General features: G+C 37.8%; 3 protein-coding genes across 18 annotated transcripts in view; 2 read left to right on the top strand and 1 right to left on the bottom strand.

The window, feature by feature from the left end:
• LOC145224734 (mitogen-activated protein kinase-binding protein 1-like) overlaps nucleotides 1-24,906 on the top strand; it is a 179,639-nt gene that overhangs the window by 103,322 nt on the left and 51,411 nt on the right. For 3 of the 6 annotated variants that reach the window (XR_013859729.1, XR_013859730.1, XR_013859731.1), the window contains 2 exons: nucleotides 8,006-8,165; nucleotides 8,715-8,877. The gene's annotated coding sequence lies outside the window, so the exon portion shown is untranslated. Of the gene's footprint in view, nucleotides 1-7,409; nucleotides 7,751-8,005; nucleotides 8,166-8,714; nucleotides 9,543-9,936; nucleotides 10,225-10,491; nucleotides 10,818-11,242; nucleotides 22,582-22,664; nucleotides 23,173-24,906 lie in introns of those variants that run through there. The other 3 variants (XR_013859728.1, XR_013859734.1, XR_013859733.1) reach the window with 3 other exon arrangements.
• Nucleotides 433-6,903, bottom strand: LOC145224733 (uncharacterized). 8 transcript variants are annotated; one of them, XR_013859725.1, is made up of 2 exons: nucleotides 843-6,903; nucleotides 433-780 (listed from the first exon to the last, which is right to left on the bottom strand). XR_013859725.1 is itself a non-coding variant. In XM_080091305.1 (2 exons), exon 2 carries the CDS (start codon nucleotides 5,808-5,810, stop codon nucleotides 1,383-1,385), a length of 4,428 nt encoding a protein of 1,475 aa, XP_079947431.1. In that variant the 5' UTR covers nucleotides 5,811-6,260; nucleotides 6,323-6,903; the 3' UTR covers nucleotides 831-1,382. The 8 variants fall into 8 exon arrangements, 5 of the variants coding, with proteins under 5 accessions (XP_079947431.1, XP_079947432.1, XP_079947433.1 ...); XR_013859727.1 differs by having other exon boundaries at nucleotides 1,070-6,903; XR_013859726.1 differs by lacking the exon at nucleotides 433-780 and having other exon boundaries at nucleotides 831-904; nucleotides 1,070-6,903.
• On the top strand, nucleotides 13,120-18,486 carry LOC145224735 (mitogen-activated protein kinase-binding protein 1-like). Of its 4 annotated transcripts, XM_080091316.1 has the most exons (8): nucleotides 13,120-13,315; nucleotides 13,571-13,730; nucleotides 14,277-14,365; nucleotides 14,445-14,583; nucleotides 14,854-15,070; nucleotides 16,133-17,020; nucleotides 17,291-17,430; nucleotides 17,735-18,486. In XM_080091316.1, the coding sequence occupies exons 5-6, from the start codon at nucleotides 14,867-14,869 to the stop codon at nucleotides 16,181-16,183; spliced, it is 255 nt and encodes an 84-aa protein (XP_079947442.1). In that variant the 5' UTR covers nucleotides 13,120-13,315; nucleotides 13,571-13,730; nucleotides 14,277-14,365; nucleotides 14,445-14,583; nucleotides 14,854-14,866; the 3' UTR covers nucleotides 16,184-17,020; nucleotides 17,291-17,430; nucleotides 17,735-18,486. The 4 variants fall into 4 exon arrangements, with proteins under 4 accessions (XP_079947442.1, XP_079947440.1, XP_079947443.1 ...); XM_080091314.1 differs by having other exon boundaries at nucleotides 13,120-13,730; XM_080091317.1 differs by lacking the exon at nucleotides 14,277-14,365 and having other exon boundaries at nucleotides 13,120-13,730.

The raw sequence follows: 24,906 nt of genomic DNA, 5'->3' as shown, positions 1-24,906 counted from the left end.
TATTTTAGTGGATCCTATTATGTATGCTTTCGCTTGTGTTCAAAATCTGGTGCATGTTTTTGGCGTAAATAAAGTTTTCTTTTAGATCCTTCCGTGTTGTTTTGCATTGGGTAAAATATCTCTTTATTATGGTTGTGCTGTTACTTGATAAGGCAGACAGAGATTTATTTAAACATAGAATAAAAGGAATCCATAAAATCACATGTAAACGTTGAGATTTGTCAAAAAATGTTTGTTGACAAGCTTTTTGTGGAAATTTGGTCACGCACTTGTAGCGACCACAGCGCTTGCTGGGTCTGATTCTTAGTTGAACTGCGTAGGTGCACTGTTATATCCGTTGCGACTTTGTATTAGAACGAAAGTTAAGTTGAGTTACAGTGATGATATTAAAGTGATAGTGATATAGCATCGTTCGAAACAACATGTATATATATGTAACGTCCCGTGAACGCGCCCCGGTTATAGCGCGGAACGTCACACGAGGAGAGAATTGAAACGCGATTCCTAATAGCCTCCAACAACCAGTCCACACAGATAGATGTTTTGCTGATCTTATTAGGCGAATTCTTTGAATGTAGGACGATGAAAACGAATAGGAAACGTATAGGAAACGTATCGGAATCGTTAGGAAACGTATCGGAATCGGTTTCTGCACAAAGCATGACATTAACACACTGCGCTTTAAATGCAGAAATATAGCACAAATCTTACCAACTGTTGTGGTAACCGGAGAGAGTAAATAGCACGGGTATTCAACTCGCATCAATTACTGGTACACACCTAAACATTCAATTACATATATCACCACACTGCGCCTTTATGACGTCACACACAGTTCTTACCAAGCTATGTTGGGTGACAGTTCAGAATAAGTCACGCTTCACGTGAAGATAAAACAGAAATACTGCGTAAACAAAATGCAACTTAAGCACCTTGTCTAAACCCAATTACACGTACAGTACAACTATTACAAAGCGAATGACATATTAAGTCATTGCGGTTAAGTTCGCATTCATTACAATAATTCACATTTTGGAGTCATTAAACACATATGTACAAAGTGACTCACCAATAATCGTCAACACGACAATAAATAGCCTTTTCTAATTCAACCGACGCAGCACCGTGCTCCACGGAAGTCAGCAACAAAAAGAACTGAACCACGTTGCGTTATCACACAAAACTGGCAGCCGATTATTACGTCACACAACGCCATAGATTACAACACAAGTTGTACTGAGGAAATGCGGGAATCAATAGAAATCTGCAATTACTGGCAAATAAGATGTAACATACCCCCCCACAATGTACGAATCCAAGGAGTACATTTACAACACAACACACAAACATCGGCAGTAATTGCGAACACAAAAAACACACAACTAATCACGCAACGCGTCGTCGTGGCATAACAAGCACAATTTTGCAATTGGCCGTCTCAAGGCACCAGTGTGAGTCTTGACCACCACCTGGCGCACTACTCCCTTTCGATCAGGAAGCACATCGGTCACGCGACCCAGAAGCCATTTGCTCCTGGGCTGATTATCATCCGTTACAAGCACAACGTCACCGACTGCGAAATTAGAATGTCCATTTGCCCACTTCGATCTGGGCATTAGCGTCGGCAGGTACTCGCGCGACCATCGTCGCCAAAATTGGTCGGCCAAGTATTGTACTTGGCGCCAACGGTTACGATGGTAACAGTCCTTCCCCGTAAACAGTCCAGGGGACATATTCGGCGCTGCACGTTGCAGCAGTAGGTGATTTGGTGTAAGGGGCTCCTCATCCTTCGAATCGAACGTCACCGGAACCAAGGGACGAGAGTTCAGGATGGCCTCGACCTCCACCATCAGCGTCATCAATTTCTCATCGGACAATGTCTTCAGGGGGGCAACGCGTGCCTTGCCTATTACAAACGAGCAGTGAATGCATCCTCGCTCGTCTACCAGCCTCAGATAGGTCACCGCACCGTAAGCTGTAGATGACGCATCTGCAAAATGGTGCAATTCCGTTTTTCGCACCTTACCAAAATCGTGGGGCTTCACGAATCTTGGCAGAACGACGTCTCCTAACCGCGGTAGTTGCTGCAACCATTTTGCCCACGATTCGGAGTCTTCATCGGTAAGAACGTCATCCCATCCCAGCTGCTTTCTGCAGAGATCTCTTTGCATCGTCTTTGCCACCACGATCACAGGCGCTGCAAAGCCAAGAGGGTCGTATAAGGAACTTACCACCGACAGGATTGACCTTCTGGTGTAGGCTGTAAGCTGCTTTACATCGACATTGAAACCGAACTCGTCCGAAGAAACGTTCCACCGAACGCCAAGTACCCTCTCGCACGAGGAACCATCCACGTCCAGCTCCTTCACCGATTTAGCCCGTTCCTCTTCATCAATAGACGCGAGAACTCGCTCGCTGTTGCTAAGCCACTTGGTTAGCCGAAATCCCTTCTTCTTGAGAAGTGCACAAATACCTTTGACCAACTGAACTGCTTCTGCTTCAGTCGACACGGATTTTAAACAGTCGTCAACGTAGAAATTCTTTTCTACCGTCTCGACGACTTCCTTTGGAAATTCGCTTTGCAGATCATTAGCGGCTTGTTTAAGACAAAAACTCGCGCAGGAAGGGGAAGAAGTTGCTCCAAACAAATGAACGAGCATCCTGTGCGCGGTGGGCTTCTTCGACACATCGCCATCAGGCCACCACAAGAACCGAAGCGCATCGCAGTCTGTCGGCTTCACACGTATCTGATGAAACATGGCCTCGACGTCGGCGACAAGAGCTACCTTTTCCATCCGAAATCTTGAAAGAACTCCTACTAAGGAATTGGTCAGATCCGGACCCTGGAGTAAAGCATCATTCAACGACTGGTCGCGGTATTTGGCAGCACAGTCAAAAACTACCCGTACTTTCCCGGGCTTGTGTGGATTTGTAACAGGGTGATGCGGCAGGTACCATACTACCTCTGCAGACTGTTTCTCATCTGGAACTTCTTCGGCATAGCCCTTAGCTATGTAACCCTGTACCGTCTTTGTATACGCATCGCGTAGCACGGCGTCGCGTCTCATGCGACGTTCCAAAGAACCCAAACGATTTAGCGCCATGTCCCGGTTGCACCGAAGCGGTTGTGCGTTCGGGCGCCATGGCAACGGCAACTCATAATGACCTTGCTTGAATTGCACACTGGTTTTCATTTTATCTAAGACGTACCGGTCTTCACGCGACATAGGCATCGCGTCGGCGTTAGTATCTTGAAAGTCGGTCTTCCACATTCGCTCTAACTTCTCGTGCAGCGAATCATTGGCAACTTGAGTAAAGTTGACGGAAAACAAATCAGTTGACTTGTTAGAGACAGGTCCTGCCAATGCCCATCCCAGTGGAACTCTAAATGCAACAGGTTGCTTCGGTTTTCCCTTTCGTACCTCTTGCACGAGAAAGGCCTCTGGAACGTCCAGCCCGATGAGCAGCAAAGCTTCACTGCAATCTACCTGTGGGAATGACAGGTCTCTGATATGTGGAAGCGCATCTAATTCCGCGTTTCTCGGAAACTTGTTGGCGGTAATAGGCAGACAATCAACAGCGAACACCTCGGGGAGTTCAACAGTTGTGGAGCCATCAAGCGAAGCAACAGATAAATTTACTCTTTTGCCCTTGCGCCTGCGACTGTCCCCGTTGATCGTTTTAAGCGTCACGTTGCTAGGTTCACCTTGCAGCCCAAGCTTATCTGCCAGTTTCTTGTCGCACAAGGTAATGCCCGAGCCAGTATCTAAAAGAGCGTATGTATTAACAGCCCTACCGTTAGCATGGACTTTGACCGCAACCATCATCAAGTTGACGCTCTGTCTACCAGAGGAAGCATGACAGTCCTTTCCAATCGCCGACACAACCGAACAAACTGTCCGTTCCAGCGCAGGTCCTTTGACAGGAGACTCGTCCTCTCTCTTCTCTGGCGGATGCAACAAGGTGTGATGGGCTTCATTGCAGTCCCTCACGGTACACGCTTTGGGGCTGTTGCACTTAGTGGCAAAGTGCCCAAATCTGAAACAATTATCACAGAGTCTACGGCGCCGGGTGACGCGCAGACGATCGCGGTAAGGAAGGGATTTAAATTCCTCGCACTTAGCAAGCACGTGGTTTCCCGAACAGCACTGGCACAACGGGGTAGTGGGAAAATGGGAAGGTCCGGCACGAACCTTCGGCCTAGATTCTTGTTCGCTTACAACGACATGACTGGAAGCCTTTACATGACTACTTTTACCTTTCGCCTTCTTAGCTTCGTTGCGATGCTCATCGAGCATGCGGCTGAACAACGAATTTGCAATCCGATCCTCAGTTTCCACAAAGTCGACAAGATGCTCAAACAAAGGTTCACGGCCAGTATCTCTGAGGATTTTCTCAACACGCCGTTTCCAAGCCTCCTGCATCTTAAACGGTAGACGATTCACAACAGCAATCAACGTAGGGTAATTATTCATCTCGGAATGCTCGTCAATGTCTGAAAGTGTAAGTAAACAATCGCGCAGCGACTGCGCAAACTCGCTTAAACCAGCAGCATCGTTCGGTCGCAATTCTGGACCGTTGACAACACACCTCACACATGCATGAGCGATTATGTGTGACTTGCCAAAGTGGTCGTACAGTAACTGTCTCGCTTGTTGGTACCCGTTTACCTTTAGTCTAAAGCAGTGTTCAATCAATTTACGGGCTTTGCCATCACAATGCTGCGCCAAATATGACAATTTGGCACCGTCGTCATCGACCTTGTCGTCGATACGAGAATCAAAATTGCGGACAAACTTCCAATAGTCCATTGGATTGCCGTCAAAAACGAGAACTTTAGGCTTTGGTCTGTTTATGTGCTTCACAAGCGATGCAATCTCATTGTCATGTACGCCAGTTGGCTTGACTGAACCATATATACAAGAATTATTTACAATTGGGTTTGTTGCGGTGAAAGAACCTTTCTCATCAACCGAAGATTTAAATTTAGGCGCATATTGGGACAGGGGCTCTGACGGAGCAACATAGTCAACCACATACCGCTGGTCAGGAGGGCTTCTCTGCGACGTGACAGGCGGTGACGTGAACAACACGCGACGTTGATCCCCGAGCGGCTCCTCCAGGGGAGGCGTGGTCGATTCACCAGAACCTTCCTTCACCGTCACGTACTCCGTGTTTCCTGACATCTCGTCCCAAACCTTCTCTTCAACCTCTGCGGCTTGTAGCTGATGCTGCAGTTCCAACATTTCTATTTTATCTCTTTGGCGCCGTTCTTCTTCAGCACGACGGATTTCTTCTTCGGCTCGTCGTCTGTCTTCTTCTGCGCGTAGTATTTCCGTTTGCCTGACCAGCTCCTGCTTCTGCGCAGTCTGTTGAATAGCAAGACGCGCGAGCTGTGTCGTTACTTTAACTCTAGTTCTACTGTTAGTCGAAGAACTCGAGCGCCTACTTCGTCCGCAGAACGAGTCGTTGTCCTTTGGACTCTTATCACCGCTTCCACTCGGACTAGCTATGTTAATAGGTAAAACATTGCTAGATAAAGAATTTACGTCACGAACCCAGTGAGAAACACGGTCATCGAATTCGGTCTTGTTTTTTCTCACGCTTGCTAGTTCTTCGGCAAGATCAGGATGCGCCTCGTAGGCAGCAACAGCATCGACAAAAAGATGTTCAAGCGCAACCAATACCGTCTCGAGCATCTGCTTGTTGTGGTGGTCCTTCATCAGGTACTCGGCGACTAGGTACTGTTCACTGAGACGTCGACGACAATCAGCGACCGCATCAGGAGTCGTGACGTTTGATTGACTCATCTTTGAACCGCTTAAATATTTAACAAACGGTTAAACTTGTCTTCAACACACAGTTGAAGCTTATTTCAAAAAGCAGTTGAAACTTGATTTCAACTGCAGATTGTGTTCAACACCCAGTTGAAACTTGATTTCAACTGTATTGTTCTGTTCAACTAACAGTTGAAACTTATTTTAAGAAGCAGTTGAAACTTGATTTCAACTGCAATTGTCTTCAACAAACAGTTGAAACTTTCATGTAACGTCCCGTGAACGCGCCCCGGTTATAGCGCGGAACGTCACACGAGGAGAGAATTGAAACGCGATTCCTAATAGCCTCCAACAACCAGTCCACACAGATAGATGTTTTGCTGATCTTATTAGGCGAATTCTTTGAATGTAGGACGATGAAAACGAATAGGAAACGTATAGGAAACGTATCGGAATCGTTAGGAAACGTATCGGAATCGGTTTCTGCACAAAGCATGACATTAACACACTGCGCTTTAAATGCAGAAATATAGCACAAATCTTACCAACTGTTGTGGTAACCGGAGAGAGTAAATAGCACGGGTATTCAACTCGCATCAATTACTGGTACACACCTAAACATTCAATTACATATATCACCACACTGCGCCTTTATGACGTCACACACAGTTCTTACCAAGCTATGTTGGGTGACAGTTCAGAATAAGTCACGCTTCACGTGAAGATAAAACAGAAATACTGCGTAAACAAAATGCAACTTAAGCACCTTGTCTAAACCCAATTACACGTACAGTACAACTATTACAAAGCGAATGACATATTAAGTCATTGCGGTTAAGTTCGCATTCATTACAATAATTCACATTTTGGAGTCATTAAACACATATGTACAAAGTGACTCACCAATAATCGTCAACACGACAATAAATAGCCTTTTCTAATTCAACCGACGCAGCACCGTGCTCCACGGAAGTCAGCAACAAAAAGAACTGAACCACGTTGCGTTATCACACAAAACTGGCAGCCGATTATTACGTCACACAACGCCATAGATTACAACACAAGTTGTACTGAGGAAATGCGGGAATCAATAGAAATCTGCAATTACTGGCAAATAAGATGTAACAATATACGTACAATTGTCAACGACAAACAGTCAACAAAAGGTGATAACATATGGTATACAGCTGTGTGGCATTAAATGCTTGAGGTGTTAATTGATTTACTTGTCAAATACGTTTGTACATATCATAATCCCACACACTAACGACCATGTCATGAAAAGTGATATCATAAAAAAATACTTTGTTATCAATTGCGGCATGAATTTGGGGAAAAAATTGCACTTTTGGAGTTAAAATAAAATTTGGTGTTTTAATTTACCGCAGTTGTTTTGAAAAATTTATTAGTAATGTTTTCTGAATCTAATTAACGTGACGCAATAATTCATGAGTTTGCCAAATATGATTTCAGTGGTTAGTTATGACGTAACATTTTTCAGAAGTTTCCAGTGCCGAAATTCAGCTATTGCTGGCTATCTCCGGTTTTGTTTTGTGCCAATGAATGGGCAATAAATTCTTTTTCATAAAAAGTTTTCCGCGTGATGACCTTTTGCCAAATGCAAACTCAAATAAAGAAGTAACGTTTCATTGGTCCAAGAACGATAGTAAATTGTGTTTTTTTGCTGCACAAGTGATTTACAAGTTAAACTTTTACGCCTCGATGGAATAGCAAGTTCGGAAGTTCGTTAATGTGCATTTATTTCCGAAAATTATTGAGCGCGAAACATATTTATTGAACAGCTGTGAAAATAAACATTGCGTCATCAGCGATCAGCTGTTTGTAAACAGACGTGGCGAAAAATTTTCATCTCTGAAAGTGAGACTGTTTTTGGTCGTTTTGTCGCAAAATTATGAAGATTAAAGACAAAATCGTGCTTTTGCTTTTGCTGCCTAATTAGAAGTCGTATTTTGGTAAAAGTTAGTTTCAAAATTTTTACATATTTAATGAGAAAAATAACGGCCCAAGTAGACATAAAAAGCAACTTGCCTCAATATCACTGATGTGGGCATGAGCATTTGCAGAAGCAGTTATAAAATAATAAACCATGTTGCATTTACATCTATTTGAGCTTTTATTTTTATGACTAAATTTATGAACAGATCCATGCATATTGTTTAATATATTTTTACATTAATTATTTTGAACTTACAATTGGATTTTTGCAGAGGTTATGAAGTGCTTGCGATGTCAGTAGATGTCTACAACATGTGGCTGCATCTTGTATTTTCTGATCACTCACTTGTTATAACTGATGTGATGGATTTTGAAAAACCAAATGTCACTTCAGTTTCCAGGTTTCACAGCTCGTGTGTCTAGGAAATCAAGGTTTGTCTTTGTAACATACATATATTGAAGTTACATCACTAAAAAAATTATATTTCATCACAAAAGACAATTGTAAACAATAAATGTTATTAATCGGGACACACTGCTCTTCGATATCCAAAATACTGAAAAACAGTGACTGATCATTTTTTAGTGATTTATTTTTTTTAAATGTTAAATGTGCTCAAAAAGCATTGTCAGTTTCTGTACCCCTCACATCCATGGAGATCATAACATAATTCTTAACAAAAAGTATATAAGCTTATGTCAATAGACATACTATAACTATTCAAATATCATCAGTAGTGGCTGAAAATGAATGAAATGTTGTAACGTCAGCTGCTGTAATCATGTCTCATGAGTGTAAATTGTCTGCTCCACACTAATTATAACAGTGGAATTATAAATGTAAACCAAATTCAGAAAAGTCTTTCTGATTTAATTTATTTAGTCAAATTCTTGTTTTGTTTTTGTCACTGATTTAAATCACTGGGGCACAAAACCCTGTTTACATGTAATAATAGTTTCTTCCTTATGGTGTTTTTGCAGACACTTCCTGATTGTGCTGAGTCAGCTGTTTTGTTTCGGTTTCAAATGACGGCAGAGTCAGGATTTGGAAAATCGATGACCAAACATGTGTACGAACCTTATATATTGTGGCTGTTTGTAGGATATATGTATTGGACGATCAATAAGAACATTATATATTGTGGCTGTTTGTAGGATATATGTATTGAACGAGCAATAAGTTAGTTATTAAATATTTGTAGGTTCTGAAACACACAATTCTATTGGAAAGTATGGAGAAACACTTCACCGACACTAAAACATCGGTTGAAGCACGTTGCATTTCTGTTCATAATGACGGCAAACACATGCGGTTGGCGACAGGAGTGGCAGTATGTATAGAGTATCCAGCAGTATGTATTCAACATACTTCCTAATTCAATTTGTAGTCATCTTTATGTCTGGGCACATTGGGGAATTCTGCACACAATTTAACACTCTATCATAAATATGCATCAGTAATTTCATCGCTGGTTTCTAGGCTGCACCTATTTTAGCTTGTTTTTCCAAGCCACAGTAAATTTGGAATTTGGTTTTAAGTTGTTATTTTGGATTTGTTTTTTTTGTAATCCTTAAGACTAAATAGTTTTGCGTTTTTTATGACAACCAATCATTTGTTTTTAGTGTGTACGACCTTATGACGTTTAAGAGGATATCATTTATTTCGTCACACGACGGGGATATATTAAGCATGGATTATTCTCACCGTGGTTCGATGCTTGCAAGCGCGAGTAGAGATCGATGTGTTCACATGTTTACTGATGATTCTATTCCGTCCATTTGGTTAATTCGACCCAGTTGACACAAAATGTAAATTCAATGCACTAAGTATCATTTACACGAACTACAATAAACTGCATTAAAACGCTGGAATTTATATCATACAAGTAAACAAGGGTAAATTTGGAAAATGAAACACGCATGTTTAAGTGATTTGCCTTTGAACCAAATGTGTAACATTTAAAAATCTGACTTTTTTCCGAACCTTTCTTTGTACATTGCATTTTGCTTTGCCTAAGCTTTTTTAATTATATATATATATATATATCAGTCACAGTGAAAGTGTCCAGTTTTCAGCTGCATTTGTTTTTGTACCACTTTTGTGATTTTTGTGTTTTAGTGTCATTATGTTGTTTAACAGAGAGCATAGTTGTTTAATCTTGATGCTGACAATTCTTGGTCTAAATCAGATTTATAATTACAGTTTCGACTAATGAGCTGTGGAACAGACAAGTCTCTTTACTACTACAACTGACATCAGTTGAGAACAACATTACATTGAGAAACACTCGATGGCTGACATGGACATTGTTGAGTAAGCAAATCCACAAAATTTTAAACCCAGCCATTCTAATTGTGGATTTTATTCATCGATGATTCAGTGCTAGTTGCGTGCAGCTGCAATTTAACCGAATATGACATCTTTGGTGCAAAACGCTTGTTGCAACCTCGTGTGTTGATAAAAACATCTATGTCCTCCCGTACACCACAGGTCAGTGTTGGTTTGCATTTGTTGAGAAAATTGAAAAGCAATTTGCAGTTATACAATATTAATAAGCATTTCCACTTAATTCAATCAAACATGTTTTATTCATGTCAAATGACTAAATGTATGTCTAGCAAATTTACTCATGGTAGGAATTTCACAATACTGGCCTTTTACAAGTTTGCATTTTTTCTGCATCAGTTTATAAATTGCTTTAATGCAATTGTTTTTCCAATTAACATTTTTAACCAGAATCTTTTGTTTGTCTCGCAGGAGATTGTGTTTGCATGATCAGCCGGCATTCAGAGGTAGCGGTTGCTCTCACTTTCGACCACAACTCTCACTTAATCTCTGCATCTGCCGACAGTTGCATATTTGGGCAGACATTTAGCCATCATGGACAGAAGAGCTCAAACAAAGCCAGAAAGGTGCCACCTCCATGCCTGGAAGTCCAGATTTGAATAAAACCTTATATTTTGCTACAAACGACTAGTTCACATAGGAAATAATCGATGATTCGACGCATCCTAGTAATGTTGACATCCCGTTCAGTGATGAGTTTGACGACACTTCAACTTTCACATTTCACAACAATCCGGGTAATGTCTGTTGCTGCGGTTTCCAAATGATTTGTCCGTTAGTTGAGGTGTTTGCAGAGTTGCTTTGGTAATGATCCCAGAAAATATCCTGCATTAAGAAAGATATTATTTATGTTTTCTGAAATAATTTTATTTTATCACATATTTAAACTTATAATCTTTTTTTGTATCTTGATTTTTGTTCCTTGATTTAAACAGAATGACCACTGTTTTGGCTGGTTTGATATGTTACTATTATCATATTTATTGACATTCAGAATACACTTTTTTTATTATGATTCCTTTATTGTTTTTCTTATTACACACATCAGTACAAACTTCATTATGCAAATTTAATTTGTAAAGAAGTGTCAACATTTTTAAGCATTTTGCTGGTTTGTATTTATTTTGTTTGGCTTTTTAAGAACTTACAATTGCTTTTTCAGATGCTGAGCAACAAAATACTGATGAGTCATTGTTATCATAGTGAGTGACTAAGCAGTTGTCCAACGATGAGTCAGGGTTACCTTTACCTGAACTGGGGAAATGGGAGATAAATTACACAAAGAAAAGGTGGGATGTTGGGATTTAACTTTACAAATATGTGACAGACTAAAAACTTTGACAAGCCTGAAGTCGTCCACTGTTTTATTTAGACATATATATTTCACCTAAGTAATAGGCAGTGTTAGTTTCTAAAAACAACGAAGTCACATTGCTAAGCTGTTTATGTTTGGCCTGGAAACCAATTTTCTTAGGCAAGTGTAGGCTGACCCTTGGGGCTAAATATTTTTGACTAGTATATGCTTGGCAAAGCCACATATACATTTTAAACTTTGATTTCATTTCTAAATGTCTTTTTGTATTCTTATTTCAGGCTTGCCCAGTAGCAGAAGGACACATACATACCAACATTTGAGTCATAGCTTGGATTTACTGATGGATTATTTTCTTTGTCCCCCCCCGCCCCCACCACACACACACACACACACACTTTTATCTGGTATTTTCAAGATTATCCACTAGAGTATTGATGGTTTAATGTGTCGGGTATGCAATTTTTTTACAGCAAGTGTTTTGTGTTATGGCAAAGTACGGAAACCCCTGGTTTTTGCACCTTTTTCTTCACTGTAGGTTTTTAAAGCTGTTTAATTGAAGCCGGTCATAGAAAATACTTTACAAATTTACACTCTTTAAGCCATGTGTGCGTATAGTGGGATTGTGTCTTTCCATTTTTCATTTTGGGTGTAATGTGTTGGTCTCAGAAGGTAACATAAGATAAGACATGTTACATTTAAATTCAAGCTGTTATTTTTATGTTTTGATTCAAACAGGCTTACTTATGTGGATACAAACCCCTATCCTTTCAGCACCAATTGTTGTTTCTACTTTGTATTTGTAGCCTAATTGCTGTATATGTTCATTAGTGTGTCCCTTGATTTCACAAACCTTCCTGCTTGAAAACATTTGACATTTGCATCGCCTCAGACAGTAAGGTTGCTGAAATAGTTTTAATAGAAGATGTGTTTTGTAGAAGGCATGGTTCCAGTAAATGAAATGTCCTATTTTAGTGGATCCTATTATGTATGCTTTCGCTTGTGTTCAAAATCTGGTGCATGTTTTTGGCGTAAATAAAGTTTTCTTTTAGATCCGTCCGTGTTTTTTTGCATTGTGTAAAATATCTCTTTATTATGTTTGTGCTGTTACTTGATAAGGCAGACAGAGATTTATTTAAACATAGAATAAAAGGAATCCATAAAATCACATGTAAACGTTGAGATTTGTCAAAAAATGTTTGTTGACAAGCTTTTTGTGGAAATTTGGTCACGCACTAACGACCATGTCATGAAAAGTGATACCATAAAAAAATACTTTGTTATCAATTGCGGCATGAATTTGGGGAAAAAATTGCATTTTTGGAGTTATAATAAAATTTGGTGTTTTAATTTACCGCAGTTGTTTAAAAAAATTTATTAGTAATGTTTTCTGAATCTAATTAACGTGACGCAATAATTCATGAGTTTGCCAAATATGATTTCAGTGGTTAGTTATGACGTAACATTTTTTCAGAAGTTTCCAGTGCCGAAATTCAGCTATTGCTGGCTATCTCCGGTTTTGTTTTATCTCCGGAAAAAATTGACCGCGTGATGACATTTTGCCAAATGCAAACTCAAATAAAGAAGTAACGTTTCATTGATCCAAGAACGATAGTAGATTGCGTTTTTTTGCTGCACAAGTGATTTACAAGTTAAACATTTACGCCTTGATGGAATTGCAAGTTCAGAAGTTCGTTAAATGTGCATTTATTTCCGAAAATTATTGAGCGCGAAACATATTTATTGAACAGCTGTGAAAATAAACATTGCGTCATCAGCGATCAGCTGTTTGTAAACAGACGTGGCGAAAAATTTTTTATCTTTAAAGTTGAGACTGTTTTTGGTCGTTTTGTCGCAAAATTATGAAGAATAAAGACAAAATCGTGCTTTTGCTTTTGCTGCCTGATAAGAAGTCGTATTTTGGTAAAAGTTAGTTTCAAAATTTTTACATATTTAATGAGAAAAATAACGGCCCAAGTAGACATAAAAAGCAACTTGCCTCAATATCACTGATGTGGGCATGAGCATTTGCAGAAGCAGTTATAAAATAATAAACCATGTTGCATTTACATCTATTTGAGCTTTTATTTTTATGACTAAATTTATGAACAGATCCATGCATATTGTTTAATATATTTTTACATTAATTATTTTGAACTTACAATTGGATTCTTGCAGAGGTTATGAAGTGCTTGCGATGTCAGTAGATGTCTACAACATGTGGCTGCATCTTGTATTTTCTAATCACTCACTTGTTATAACTGATGTGATGGATTTTGAAAAACCAAATGTCACTTCAGTTTCGAGGTTTCACAGCTCGTGTGTCTAGGAAATCAAGGTTTGTCTTTGTAACATACATATATTGAAGTTACATCACTAAAAAAATTATATTTCATCACAAAAGACAATTGTAAACAATAAATGTTATTAATCGGGACACACTGCTCTTCGATATCCAAAATACTTAAAAACAGTGACTGATCATTTTTTAGTGATTTTTTTTAATGTTAAATGTGCTCAAAAAAAGCATCGTCAGTTTCTGTACCCCTCACATCCATGGAGATCATTACATAATTCATAACAAAAAGTATATAGGCTTATGTCAATAGACATACTATAACTATTCAAATATCATCAGTAGTGGCTGAAAATGAATGAAATGTTGTAACGTCAGCTGCTGTAATCATGTCTCATGAGTGTAAATTGTCTGCTCCACACTAATTATAACAGTGGAATTATAAATGTAAACCAAATTCAGAAAAGTCTTTCTGATTTAATTTATTTAGTCAAATTCTTGTTTTGTTTTTGTCACTGATTTAAATCACTGGGGCACAAAACCCTGTTTACATGTAATAATAGTTTCTTCCTTATGGTGTTTTTGCAGACTCTTTCTGATTGTGCTGAGTCAGCTGTTTTGTTTCGGTTTCAAATGACGGCAGAGTCAGGATTTGGAAAATCGATGACCAAACATGTGTACGAACCTTATATATTGTGGCTGTTTGTAGGATATATGTATTGAACGAGCAATAAGTTAGTTATTAAATATTTGTAGGTTCTGAAACACACAATTCTATTGGAAAGTATGGAGAAACACTTCACGGACACTAAAACATCGGTTGAAGCACGTTGCATTTCTGTTTATAATGACGGCAAACACATGTGGTTGGCGACAGGAGTGGGAGTATCCAGCAGTATGTATTCAACATACTTCCTAATTCAATTTGTAGTCATCTTTATGTCTGGGCACATTGGGGAATTCTGCACACAATTTAACACTCTATCATAAATATGCATCAGTAATTTCATCGCTGGTTTCTAGGCTGCACCTATTTTAGCTTGTTTTTCCAAGCCACAGTAAATTTGGAATTTGGTTTTAAGTTGTTATTTTGGATTTGTTTTTTTGTAATCCTTAAGACTAAATAGTTTTGCGTTTTTTATGACAACCAATCATTTGTTTTTAGTGTGTACGACCTTATGACGTTTAAGAGGATATCATTTATTTCGGCACACGACGGGGATATATTAAGCATGGATTATTCTCACCGTGGTTCGATGCTTGCAAGTGCGAGTAGAGATCGATGTGTTCACATGTTTACTGATGATTATATTCCGTCCAACACGATAGCTGATCATTCTGCTGCCGTCACTGCTGTGAAGTTTGTGAACCGAGATTATGAGGTAAACTGTCATGTAGGGAAGTTGAAACTAGTATAACTAGGTATTTTAGAATAGTTGTTTCGATTCTAGAATATCTATTCCAAGTCTTATATAATTTTTTATTGTGATCTGGACAACAATGTTTCCCGAGGTAAACTGTCACTGCTGTGGCTAATTCGACCCAGTTGACACAAAATGTAAATTCAATGCACTAAGTATCATTTACACGAACTACAACAGGGGTCTCAAACTCAAACTGCTTCAAGGGCCAAAAACAAACTTTTAATTAAGGCAAGGGCCGCACTATCGAAAGATTTGTTACAGTGTAACATGCAATAAAAGTATTGCATGATTTAAATCTAAAATGTTGATTTATACCTTTAACCACATTAAAAACAACACAATAGGAAACAGATATAGTGTAATTAAGCACAAGAACCAACTGTGCTTTATTGCTTTGTGTGAAAAAAATGACCTTTAATGACGCAACAATGGAAAAAATGTGACGCAACTCTCGCAATTGCTCATTCTAAAGAGGATCTATTTTAATTTTTTCCTATTAAAACGTTGCATACGACCAACAGAAAGTGATTGTATCTTGTAAACTTACTGATCTGACAGGGTAAAACACATAACTTCTAAAAGTGACTTTGCGGGCCGCACAAAAACACTTGGAGGGCCGCATGCGGCCCGCGGGCCGCGTGTTTGAGACCCCTGAACTACAATAAACTGCATTAAAACGCTGGAATTTAAATCATACAAGTTAACAAGGGTAAATTTGGAAAATGAAACACGCATGTTTAAGTGATTTGCCTTTGTTTGAACCAAATGTGTAACATTTAAAAATCTGACTTTTTTCCGAACCTTTCTTTGTACATTGCTTTTTACTTTGCCTAAGCTTTCTTAATTATATATATATATATATATCAGTCACAGTGAAAGTGTCCAGTTTTCAGCTGCATTTGTTTTTGTACCACGTTTGTGATTTTTGTGTTTTAGTCTCATTATGTTGTTTAACAGAGAGCATAGTTGTTTAATCTTGATGCTGACAATTCTTGGTCTAAATCAGATTTATAATTACAGTTTCGACTAATGAGCTGTGGAACAGACAAGTCTCTCTACTACTACAACTGACATCAGTTGAGAACAACATTATGTTGTAAAACACTCGATGGCTGACATGGCCATTGTTGAGCAAGCAAATCCACAAAATTTTAAACCCAGCCATTCTAACTGTGGATTTTATTCATCGATGATTCAGTGCTAGTTGCGTGCAGCTGCAATTTAACCGAATATGACATCTTTGGTGCAAAACGCTTGTTGCAACCTCGTGTGTTGATAAAAACATCTATGTCCTCTCGTACACCACAGTTCCGTGTTGGTTTGCATTTGTTGAGAAAATTGAAAAGCAATTTGCAGTTATACAATATTAATAAGCATTTCCACTTAAATTAATCAAACATGTTTTATTCATGTCAAATGACTAAATGTATGTCTAGCAAATTTACTCATGGTAGGAATTTCACAATACTGGCCTTTTACAAGTTTGCATTTTTTCTGCATCAGTTTTTAAATTGCTTTAATGTATTTGCAACTGTTTTTCCAATTAACATTTTTAACAAGAATCTTTTGTTTGTCTCGCAGGAGATTGTGTTTGCATGATCAGCCGGCATTCAGAGGTAGCGGTTGCTCTCACTTTCAACCACAACTCTCACTTAATCTCCGCATCTGCCGACAGTTGCATATTTGGGCGGACATTTAGCCATCGGGTGACAGAAGAGCTCAAACAAACCCAGAAAGGTGCCACCTCCATGCCTGGAAGTCCAGATTTGAATAAAACCTTGTATTTTGCTACAAACGACTAGTTTACAGTAGAAATAATCGATGATTCGACGCATCCTAGTAATGTTGACATCCCGTTCAGTGATGAGTTTGACGACCCTTCAACTTTGACATTTCACAACAATCCAGGTAATGTCCCTTGCTGCGATTTCCAAATGATTTGTCCGTTAGTTGAGGTGTTTGCAGAGGTTTGATATGTTACTATTATCATATTTATTGACATTCAGAATACACTTTTTTATTTTATTATGATTCCTTTATTGTTTTTCTTATTACACACATCAGTACAAACTTCATTATGCAAATTTAATTTGTAAAGAAGTGTCAACATTTTTATGCATTTTGCTGGTTTGTATTTATTTTGTTTGGCTTTTTAAGAACTTACAATTGCTTTTTCAGATGCTGAGCAACAAAATACTGATGAGTCATTGTTGTCAAAGTGAGTGACTAAGCAGTTGTCCAAGATGAGTCAGGGTTATTAAGCAACAAAAACCTTTACCTGAACTGGGGAAATGGGAGATAAATTACACAAAGAAAAGGTGGGATGTTGGGATTTAACTTTACAAATATGTGGCAGACTAAAAACTTTGACAAGTCTGAAGTCGTCCACTGTTTTATTTAGACATATATATTTCACCTAAGTAATAGGCAGTGTTAGTTTCTAAAAACAACTAAGTCACATTGCTAAGCTGTTTATGTTTGGCCTGGAAACCAATTTTCTTAGGCAAGTGTAGGCTGACCCTTGGGGCTAAATATTTTTGACCAGTATATGCTTGGCAAAGCCACATATACATTTTAAACTTTGATTTCATTTCTAAATGTCTTTTTGTATTCTTATTTCAGGCTTGCACAGTAGCAGAAGGACACATACATACCAACATTTGAGTCATAGCTTGGATTTACTGATGGATTATTTTCTTTGTCCCCCCCCCACACACACACTTTCATACGGTATTTTCAAGATTATTCACCAGAGCATTGATGGTTTAATGTGTCGGGTATGCAATTTTTTTTACAGCAAGTGTTTTGTGTTATTTCAAAGTACGGAAACCCCTGGTTTTTGAACCTTTTTCTTCACTGTAGGTTTTTAAAGCTGTTTAATTGAAGCCCGTCATAGAATATACTTTACAAATTTACACTCTTTAAGCCATGTGTGCGTATAGTGGGATTGTGTCTTTCCGTTTTTGATTTTGGGTCTAATGTGTTGGTCTCAGAAGGTAACATAAGATAAGACATGTTACATTTAAATTCAAGCTGTTATTTTTATGTTTTGATTCAAACAGGCTTACTTATGTGGATACAAACCCCTATCCTTTCAGCACCAATTGTTGTTTCTACTTTGTATTTGTAGCCTAATTGCTGTATATGTTCATTTGTGTGTCCCTTGATTTCACAAACCTTCCTGCTTGAAAACATTTGACATTGCATCGCCTCAGACAGTAAGGTTGCTGAAATAGTTTTAATAGAAGATGTGTTTTGTAGAAGGCATGGTTCCAGTAAATGAAATGTCCTATTTTAGTGGATCCTATTATGTATGCTTTCGCTTGTGTTCAAAATCTGGTGCATGTTTTTGGCGTAAATAAAGTTTTCTTTTAGGTCCGTCCGTGTTGTTTTGCATTGTGTAAAATATCTCTTTATTATGTTTGTGCTGTTACTTGATAAGGCAGACAGAGATTTATTTAAACATAGAATAAAAGGAATCCATAAAATCACATGTAAACGTTGAGATTTGTCCAAAAATGTTTGTTGACAAGCTTTTTGTGGAAATTTGGTCACGGACTAACGACCATGTCATGAAAAGTGATACCATAAAAAAATACTTTGTTATCAATTGTGGCATGAATTTGGGATAAAAATTGCACTTTTGGAGTTAAAATAATATTTGGTGTCTTAGTTGACCGCAATTGTTTACAAACTTTTTTGGTACAGTTTTCTGAATCTAATTAACGTGACGTAATAATTCCTAAATTGGCAAATATGATTTCAGTGTTTAGTTATGACGTTACATTTTCCCCAAAGTTTCCAGTGCCGAAATTCAGCTATTGCTGGCTATCTCCGATTTTGTTTTGTGCCAATGAATGGGCAATAACTACTTTTTCATAAAAATTTGACCGCGTGATGACCTTTTGTCAAATGCAAACTCAAATAAAGAAGTAACGTTTCATTGGTCCAAGAACGATAGTAGATTGCGTCTTTTTGCTGCAAAAGTGATTTACAAGTTAAACTTTTACGCCTCGATGGAATTGCAAGTTCGGAAGTTCGTTAATGTGCATTTATTTTCGAAAATTATTGAGCGCGAAACATGGTTTTTGAACAGCTGTGAAAATAAACATTACGTCATCAGCTGTTTGTAAACAGACGTGGTGAAAATTTGTGTCTTAAAAGTTGAGACCTTGAGACTGTTTTTGGTCGTTTTGTCGCAAAATTATGAAGATTAAAGACAGAATCGTTAGGTAACTCAGTAGGGCTGCCACTCCTTGGGATTTTTCCCAAGATCTTGGGATTTCAGTGCTGAGCTTGGGACTTTGGGAAAAACGTTTTAAATCTTGGGATTTTTTTTATATTATCCGTTGAATACGTTTAAGGTTAACTTATTACCATTTTTCATCAAAAATAATCGTTTTGCAAAATCCATTTTTTGAATTAACAATTTGCATAACAGTGCTTTGTCAATTTAGTGATCGAAGTCGTGTAAGTTGATTGAAAAACACTGTCAAAACTAGTAAGTCAGGCCAGCATTATTGCTTTTTCGATGTATCATGTACCAGTAAAAAGATGTACACAAAAACTATTTTTTCTTTCGTATTTTACTGGTATTTCTTAGCGTCTGTTTGAAGGTACGTGGTGGCTGGGTTCTGGCGTAACTATAATAATTATGTTGCCTGCACTAGATTACATATATACTGTGTGTTTGCCATTTTTTAGGTGATCTTGTGATTTTTCGACAAACCTTGGAATTTTTGGTAAGTGATGAACCTTGGGATATTTTAAAATTTTCAGTGGCAGCTCTGTGACCCTGTTTTACAGTTTACTAAGAAACTTTTCTGCCTTGTACGAACTTTAACTTGTACCTTATGTTTTGTCAGGTTTCTATTAATATTCAATTCATTCCAAAGATCTGAATTGCAACAGAGAGAATGGTATCCAAACTTTGTCTTCTACTTTAGCCCAAATTATGACAAGATTGGGTGCTATTTTTCCATTGCCAGTCACCTACCTTATATCACTGTCCTGTGAAGATGCAGCTGGTGGGCTTGGACGGCTGAGGCAGTTTTTTCGTTCTAAGCAAAGACTTTAGAACAACATTCAACATCTGAAAGGTGGGCATGTGTGTTGTAGTTTTCTACTGTTTAGCTGTTAGCCTTGGAACAGTACTATACAGCCGAATTATGTCCAATTGGTACCTAGTTCGAAATGCCTGTGTGATAATTTGGATTTTCTCTTGTATCCTATATGCTGTAAAATTTAGGGATACAAATATGATATAGAATCAAATGCATTTAGTGCTATGATTTGATCTTAAATTTATATTGTTGATTTTGTTTTAGGTTTGAGATGTTGGCTAACCCGCTGAGGCATACACTTATGATACCAATTAGAAAACTGATGGATATTATTTTTTTGAAGACAGCACAGCATCTATTAATGAGTTATTTTAATGTGAGGTGATATGTTACCTTTTATTTGTTTGATTTTAATGTATATGCTACATGGTTTGGAGTAGCATGCTCTTATCCATTATAAAGCTCTTTGAATGAGACATGATACTGCTGGTTGACTTTTTGATGACAGTGAGCCCGGTATCAGTAAATGCCTCAGTAGCAAGCAAAATGTGTATGTATATTATAGTTTTTGACTCAGTTAGGCGATGAGGCTGTAGGTACATACAGAGCATTTTAAGACTCATTGATTTATTCATAGTATAAATCATTAGTTGAGTGTTTCTTGGCACATGTAGGTTTTTCAACCAGTGTCCTCAAATATTTAAGAGGCTCCTAGGTGGATTTTTGGCGAATAGTACCATAACACATTATCTCGCTAAACAGGTTTTGTTTGCCTTATCTACTGCTCTTCGTATATGTTGCAGGTGGCCACATAAGTTCAATTCGCTTTCCATGTGAGCTGTTGTCTTTGCTGGATGCAGGAGGTGGAAGAAATCATTGCAATGAACTCCTTTGGGCTACAAAATACAGTGCTTTTGCTGCATGGTCAGAAGTATCCACCAGCGTATGTACACAAAAATGCTGTCTTTGCAATTTCGAACAGCTATCCTAGGTAACTACTGTAAAATGACCTTTATACAATTAGTCTTTTTCCTGTTTTTTTTGTAGTGTAATGTTTATGTGTTGTACCTAAACAAATCCCACAGCCTGGCAATGAGTTGTGGCAAACATATTGTCATCTTCTGCTTTAGAGTGTAGAAAACAAATATAGGATCAATGCATTCACTGCTTTGATTAGATCAGTGGTTCTTAACCTTTTTTCTGTTGTTACCCACAAAATGTTTTGATGGATATCAATTACCCCTTTTTAAAAAAATATCACCTAACATTTTTGGGGTCTAAATTATCCTTACTACTACAAAGGAAACAAATGCTACCTCATGCCTATGATGCCTATCACTAACTGGACTATACCGTCAATTGTATATGAAACAGATGTTTACGAGAGACTCTAGTTCTAGTTTGATGACATCACAAATAGCATGGTTATGAGTGAAACATATTGAGACTGTTAGAGTAGAAGTGCATAACAACATTTGCCATCGAAGTTACTTCTTTTTTATTTTGAAAACGTTGCAGGACGCAGAGAAATTTATTTAGTTTGACTTTTTATTGAATTATTTTGAATAAATTTTACCCTCATTACAAAATTTTTGCTGGTTACAATAATGATAATTAAGAATCTAAAAATAACTATAACAGAAAATCTATGTTACCCCTTTTAAAATGCCAAATTACCACTTTGGGGGTAACTACCCACAGGTTAAGAACCACTGGATTAGTTTATATATTGTTGATTTTGTTTTAGGTTTGAGATATTAGCTAACTTCTTTGTTTTGGAAGACAGCACAGCATCTTTTAATTAGGAATTTTAATGTGAGGTGATATGTCAACTTTTATTTGTTTGATTTGAATGTATATACTACATGGTTTGGAATAAAATACTCTTGGAGTAGCTGGTTATCGAAAGCATTCATGACCCCCACTAAAATTGTAAACAACCCTATCTAAGGTTGCAACACATAGGTTAAACACCACTGGTGTAGATTCTGCTCAAACCATTGGTAGCTGTTGTTTTTTTGTTGTTTGATGCACAGGTATATTTTCCTATTAGATGTTAAACTTTTCTGTTTTTAACAGGTTTGTTTGGTCACATGATCCAACATGTGTTCATCCAGATTACAAGTGACATCCATCATGAGTCTTTTATGCAAGCCTGATATAGAAAAGATTGGATTATTATGGGTCCCTTTCCCTGAAGGGGACACATATTGATTTTACTCAAAATGTTTTTGTTTTTTTCTTCTTTTTTCTTCTATCCAAAGTTTGTCCGATTCTTTTTTTCGTTTAATGTTTGATGGCTTTTCCTGAAACTTATACAGATGGTAGATATAGTTATGTTAATGTGCATCCCACTTTGTTTGTCCGGATAATCGTAGTATTTACCCCACCAGCCCCCTAAAATGGGTGAGTTTGTGAACAATGTCAGAATTGGCTAAAATTTGGATAGCTTATAAAGTATGCCAATTATTGTTATTGCACCATTGCAGTTCGGGGGTTGTTAACAGCCCTTTGACTTTCAACTTTGCATATGTGGGGACCCATGAGTTTTTGCCTGCAGAAACAACCAAGGTTATAAAAGACGATGGCTAATATGGGACCCAATACAAAAAAAGGATAGGAAATTAATGTATGTTTTAAAAATAGATCATAGTGTATGTGCAAGAGCAATGTGTTCTAAGCCACCCTTCTAGTTTTCTGTTGTTTAATGTCCCAATGTATTCGTTTGAGATGTTAAACTTTTCTGTTTTTAACTGGTTTGCTTGGTCACATGATCCAACATGTGCTCATCTAAACATTTTTTGTTTGCCTTACCTACTTCTCTTTGCATGTATTGTAGGTGACCACATAAGTTCCATTCGCTTTCCATGTGAGCTGTTGTCTTAGCAGGATGCAGTGGTGATGCAGGATGTGGAAGGAATCATTGCAATAAAAAGTGCTTTTGCTGCATGATCAGAAGTATACACACAAAAATGTTGTCCTTGCAATTTGACACAGGTAACCTAGGTAGCTCCTGTAAACTATACCCATTTTTGTATTTATTTTCAGTGTTTATGTGTTGCCCACAAACAAATCCCACAGCCTGTTCTTGGAAACTCTTTGGCACACTGCCCGGCATACAAATGCAAATTTCATACTCGCGTCAGTTTGTGCAACTGCTCAGCCAAGCACCGAGCATCAAAACATCCGTGCTCGGTACCGAGTACTCGGGTTCTAGCTCGGCTTGGCCCATCCCTTGCCAATAAGGTATATTAAGAACGACCTGATTTAATCGCGTAAATAGTCGTGCCCCCGAAAAACAGTATGAAGTTCGCTTGTCATTTCCGTTTTGCTTACATGAACGAACTGTAACTTTTCAAGCTATGTCTGACTGCAATTCCGAATTGGCTCGTGAAAACCGTTTAATTTTATGTCATTTCGTTTACGTTTTATGGCCAATAAGGTATATTAAGAACGACCTGATTTAATCGCGTTAATAGTCTTGCACTCGAAAAAAATGAAGTTCGCTTGTCATTTCCGTTTTGCTTACATGAACGAATTGAAACTTTTCAAGCTATTTCTGACTGCAATTCCGAATTGGCTCGTGAAAACCGTTTAATTTTATGTCATTTCGTTTACGTTTTATGGCCAATAAGGTATATTAAGAACGACCTGATTTAATCGCGTTAATAGTCTTGCACTCGAAAAAAAATAAAGTTCGCTTGTCATTTCTGTTTTGCTTACATGAACGAACTGTAACTTTTCAAGCTATGTCTAAATGCAATTCCGAATTGCCTCGTGAAAACCGTTTAATTTTATCTCATTTCGTTTACGTTTTATAGCCAATAAGGTATATTAAGAACGACCTGATTTAATCGCGTTAATAGTCTTGCACTCGAAAAAAAATGAAGTTCGCTTGTCATTTCCGTTTTGCTTACATGAACGAACTGTAACTTTTCAAGCTATGTCTGACTGCAATTCCGAATTGGATCGTGAAAACCGTTTAATTTTATCTCATTTCGTTTACGTTTTATGGCCAGTAAGGTATATTAAGAACGACCTGATTTAATCGCGTTAATAGTCTTGCACTCGAAAAAAATGAAGTTCGCTTGTCATTTCCGTTTTGCTTACATGAACGAATTGAAACTTTTCAAGCTATGTCTCACTGCAATTCCGAATTGGTTCGTGAAAACCGTTTAATTTTATCTCATTTCGTTTACGTTTTATAGCCGATAAGGTATATTAAGAACGACCTGATTTAATCGCATTAATAGTCTTGCACTCGAAAAAAAATGAAGTTCGCTTGTCATTTCCGTTTTGCTTACATGAACGAATTGAAACTTTTTAAGCTATGTCTAAATACAATTCCGAATTGGCTCGTGAAAACCGTTTTATTTTATCTCATTTCGTTTACGTTTTATAGCCAGTAAGGTATATTAAGAACGACCTGATTTAATCGCGTTAATAGTCGTGTCCCCGAAAAACAGTATGAAGTTCGCTTGTCATTTCCGTTTTGCTTACATGAACGAATTGAAACTTTTCAAGCTGTGTCTGACTGGAATTCCTAATTGGCTCGTGAAAACCGTTTAATTTTATCTCATTTCGTTTACGTTTTATGGCCAGTAAGGTATATTAAGAACGACCTGATTTAATCGCGTTAATAGTCTTGCCCTCGAAAAAAAATGAAGTTCGCTTGTCATTTCCGTTTTGCTTACATGAACGAATTGAAACTTTTCAAGCTATGTCTCACTG

This window comes from Phallusia mammillata, chromosome 4, assembly GCF_965637545.1.
Source record: "Phallusia mammillata chromosome 4, kaPhaMamm4.hap1.1, whole genome shotgun sequence".
Classification (NCBI taxonomy): domain Eukaryota; kingdom Metazoa; phylum Chordata; class Ascidiacea; order Phlebobranchia; family Ascidiidae; genus Phallusia; species Phallusia mammillata.
Note: the sequence above shows the minus strand (reverse complement) of the source record. Positions and strands in the feature narration are given on the sequence as shown.

Bases quoted from the DNA above. Each gene is read 5' to 3' on its own strand.
- LOC145224733 (XM_080091305.1), bottom strand. From the start codon at position 5,810: ATGAGTCAATCAAACGTCACGACTCCTGATGCGGTCGCTGATTGTCGT.
- LOC145224735 (XM_080091316.1), top strand. From the start codon at position 14,867: ATGACGTTTAAGAGGATATCATTTATTTCGGCACACGACGGGGATATA. The intron at 15,071-16,132 runs GTAAACTGTCAT...TTATAATTACAG, and splicing joins TTGTGAACCGAGATTATGAG to TTTCGACTAATGAGCTGTGG.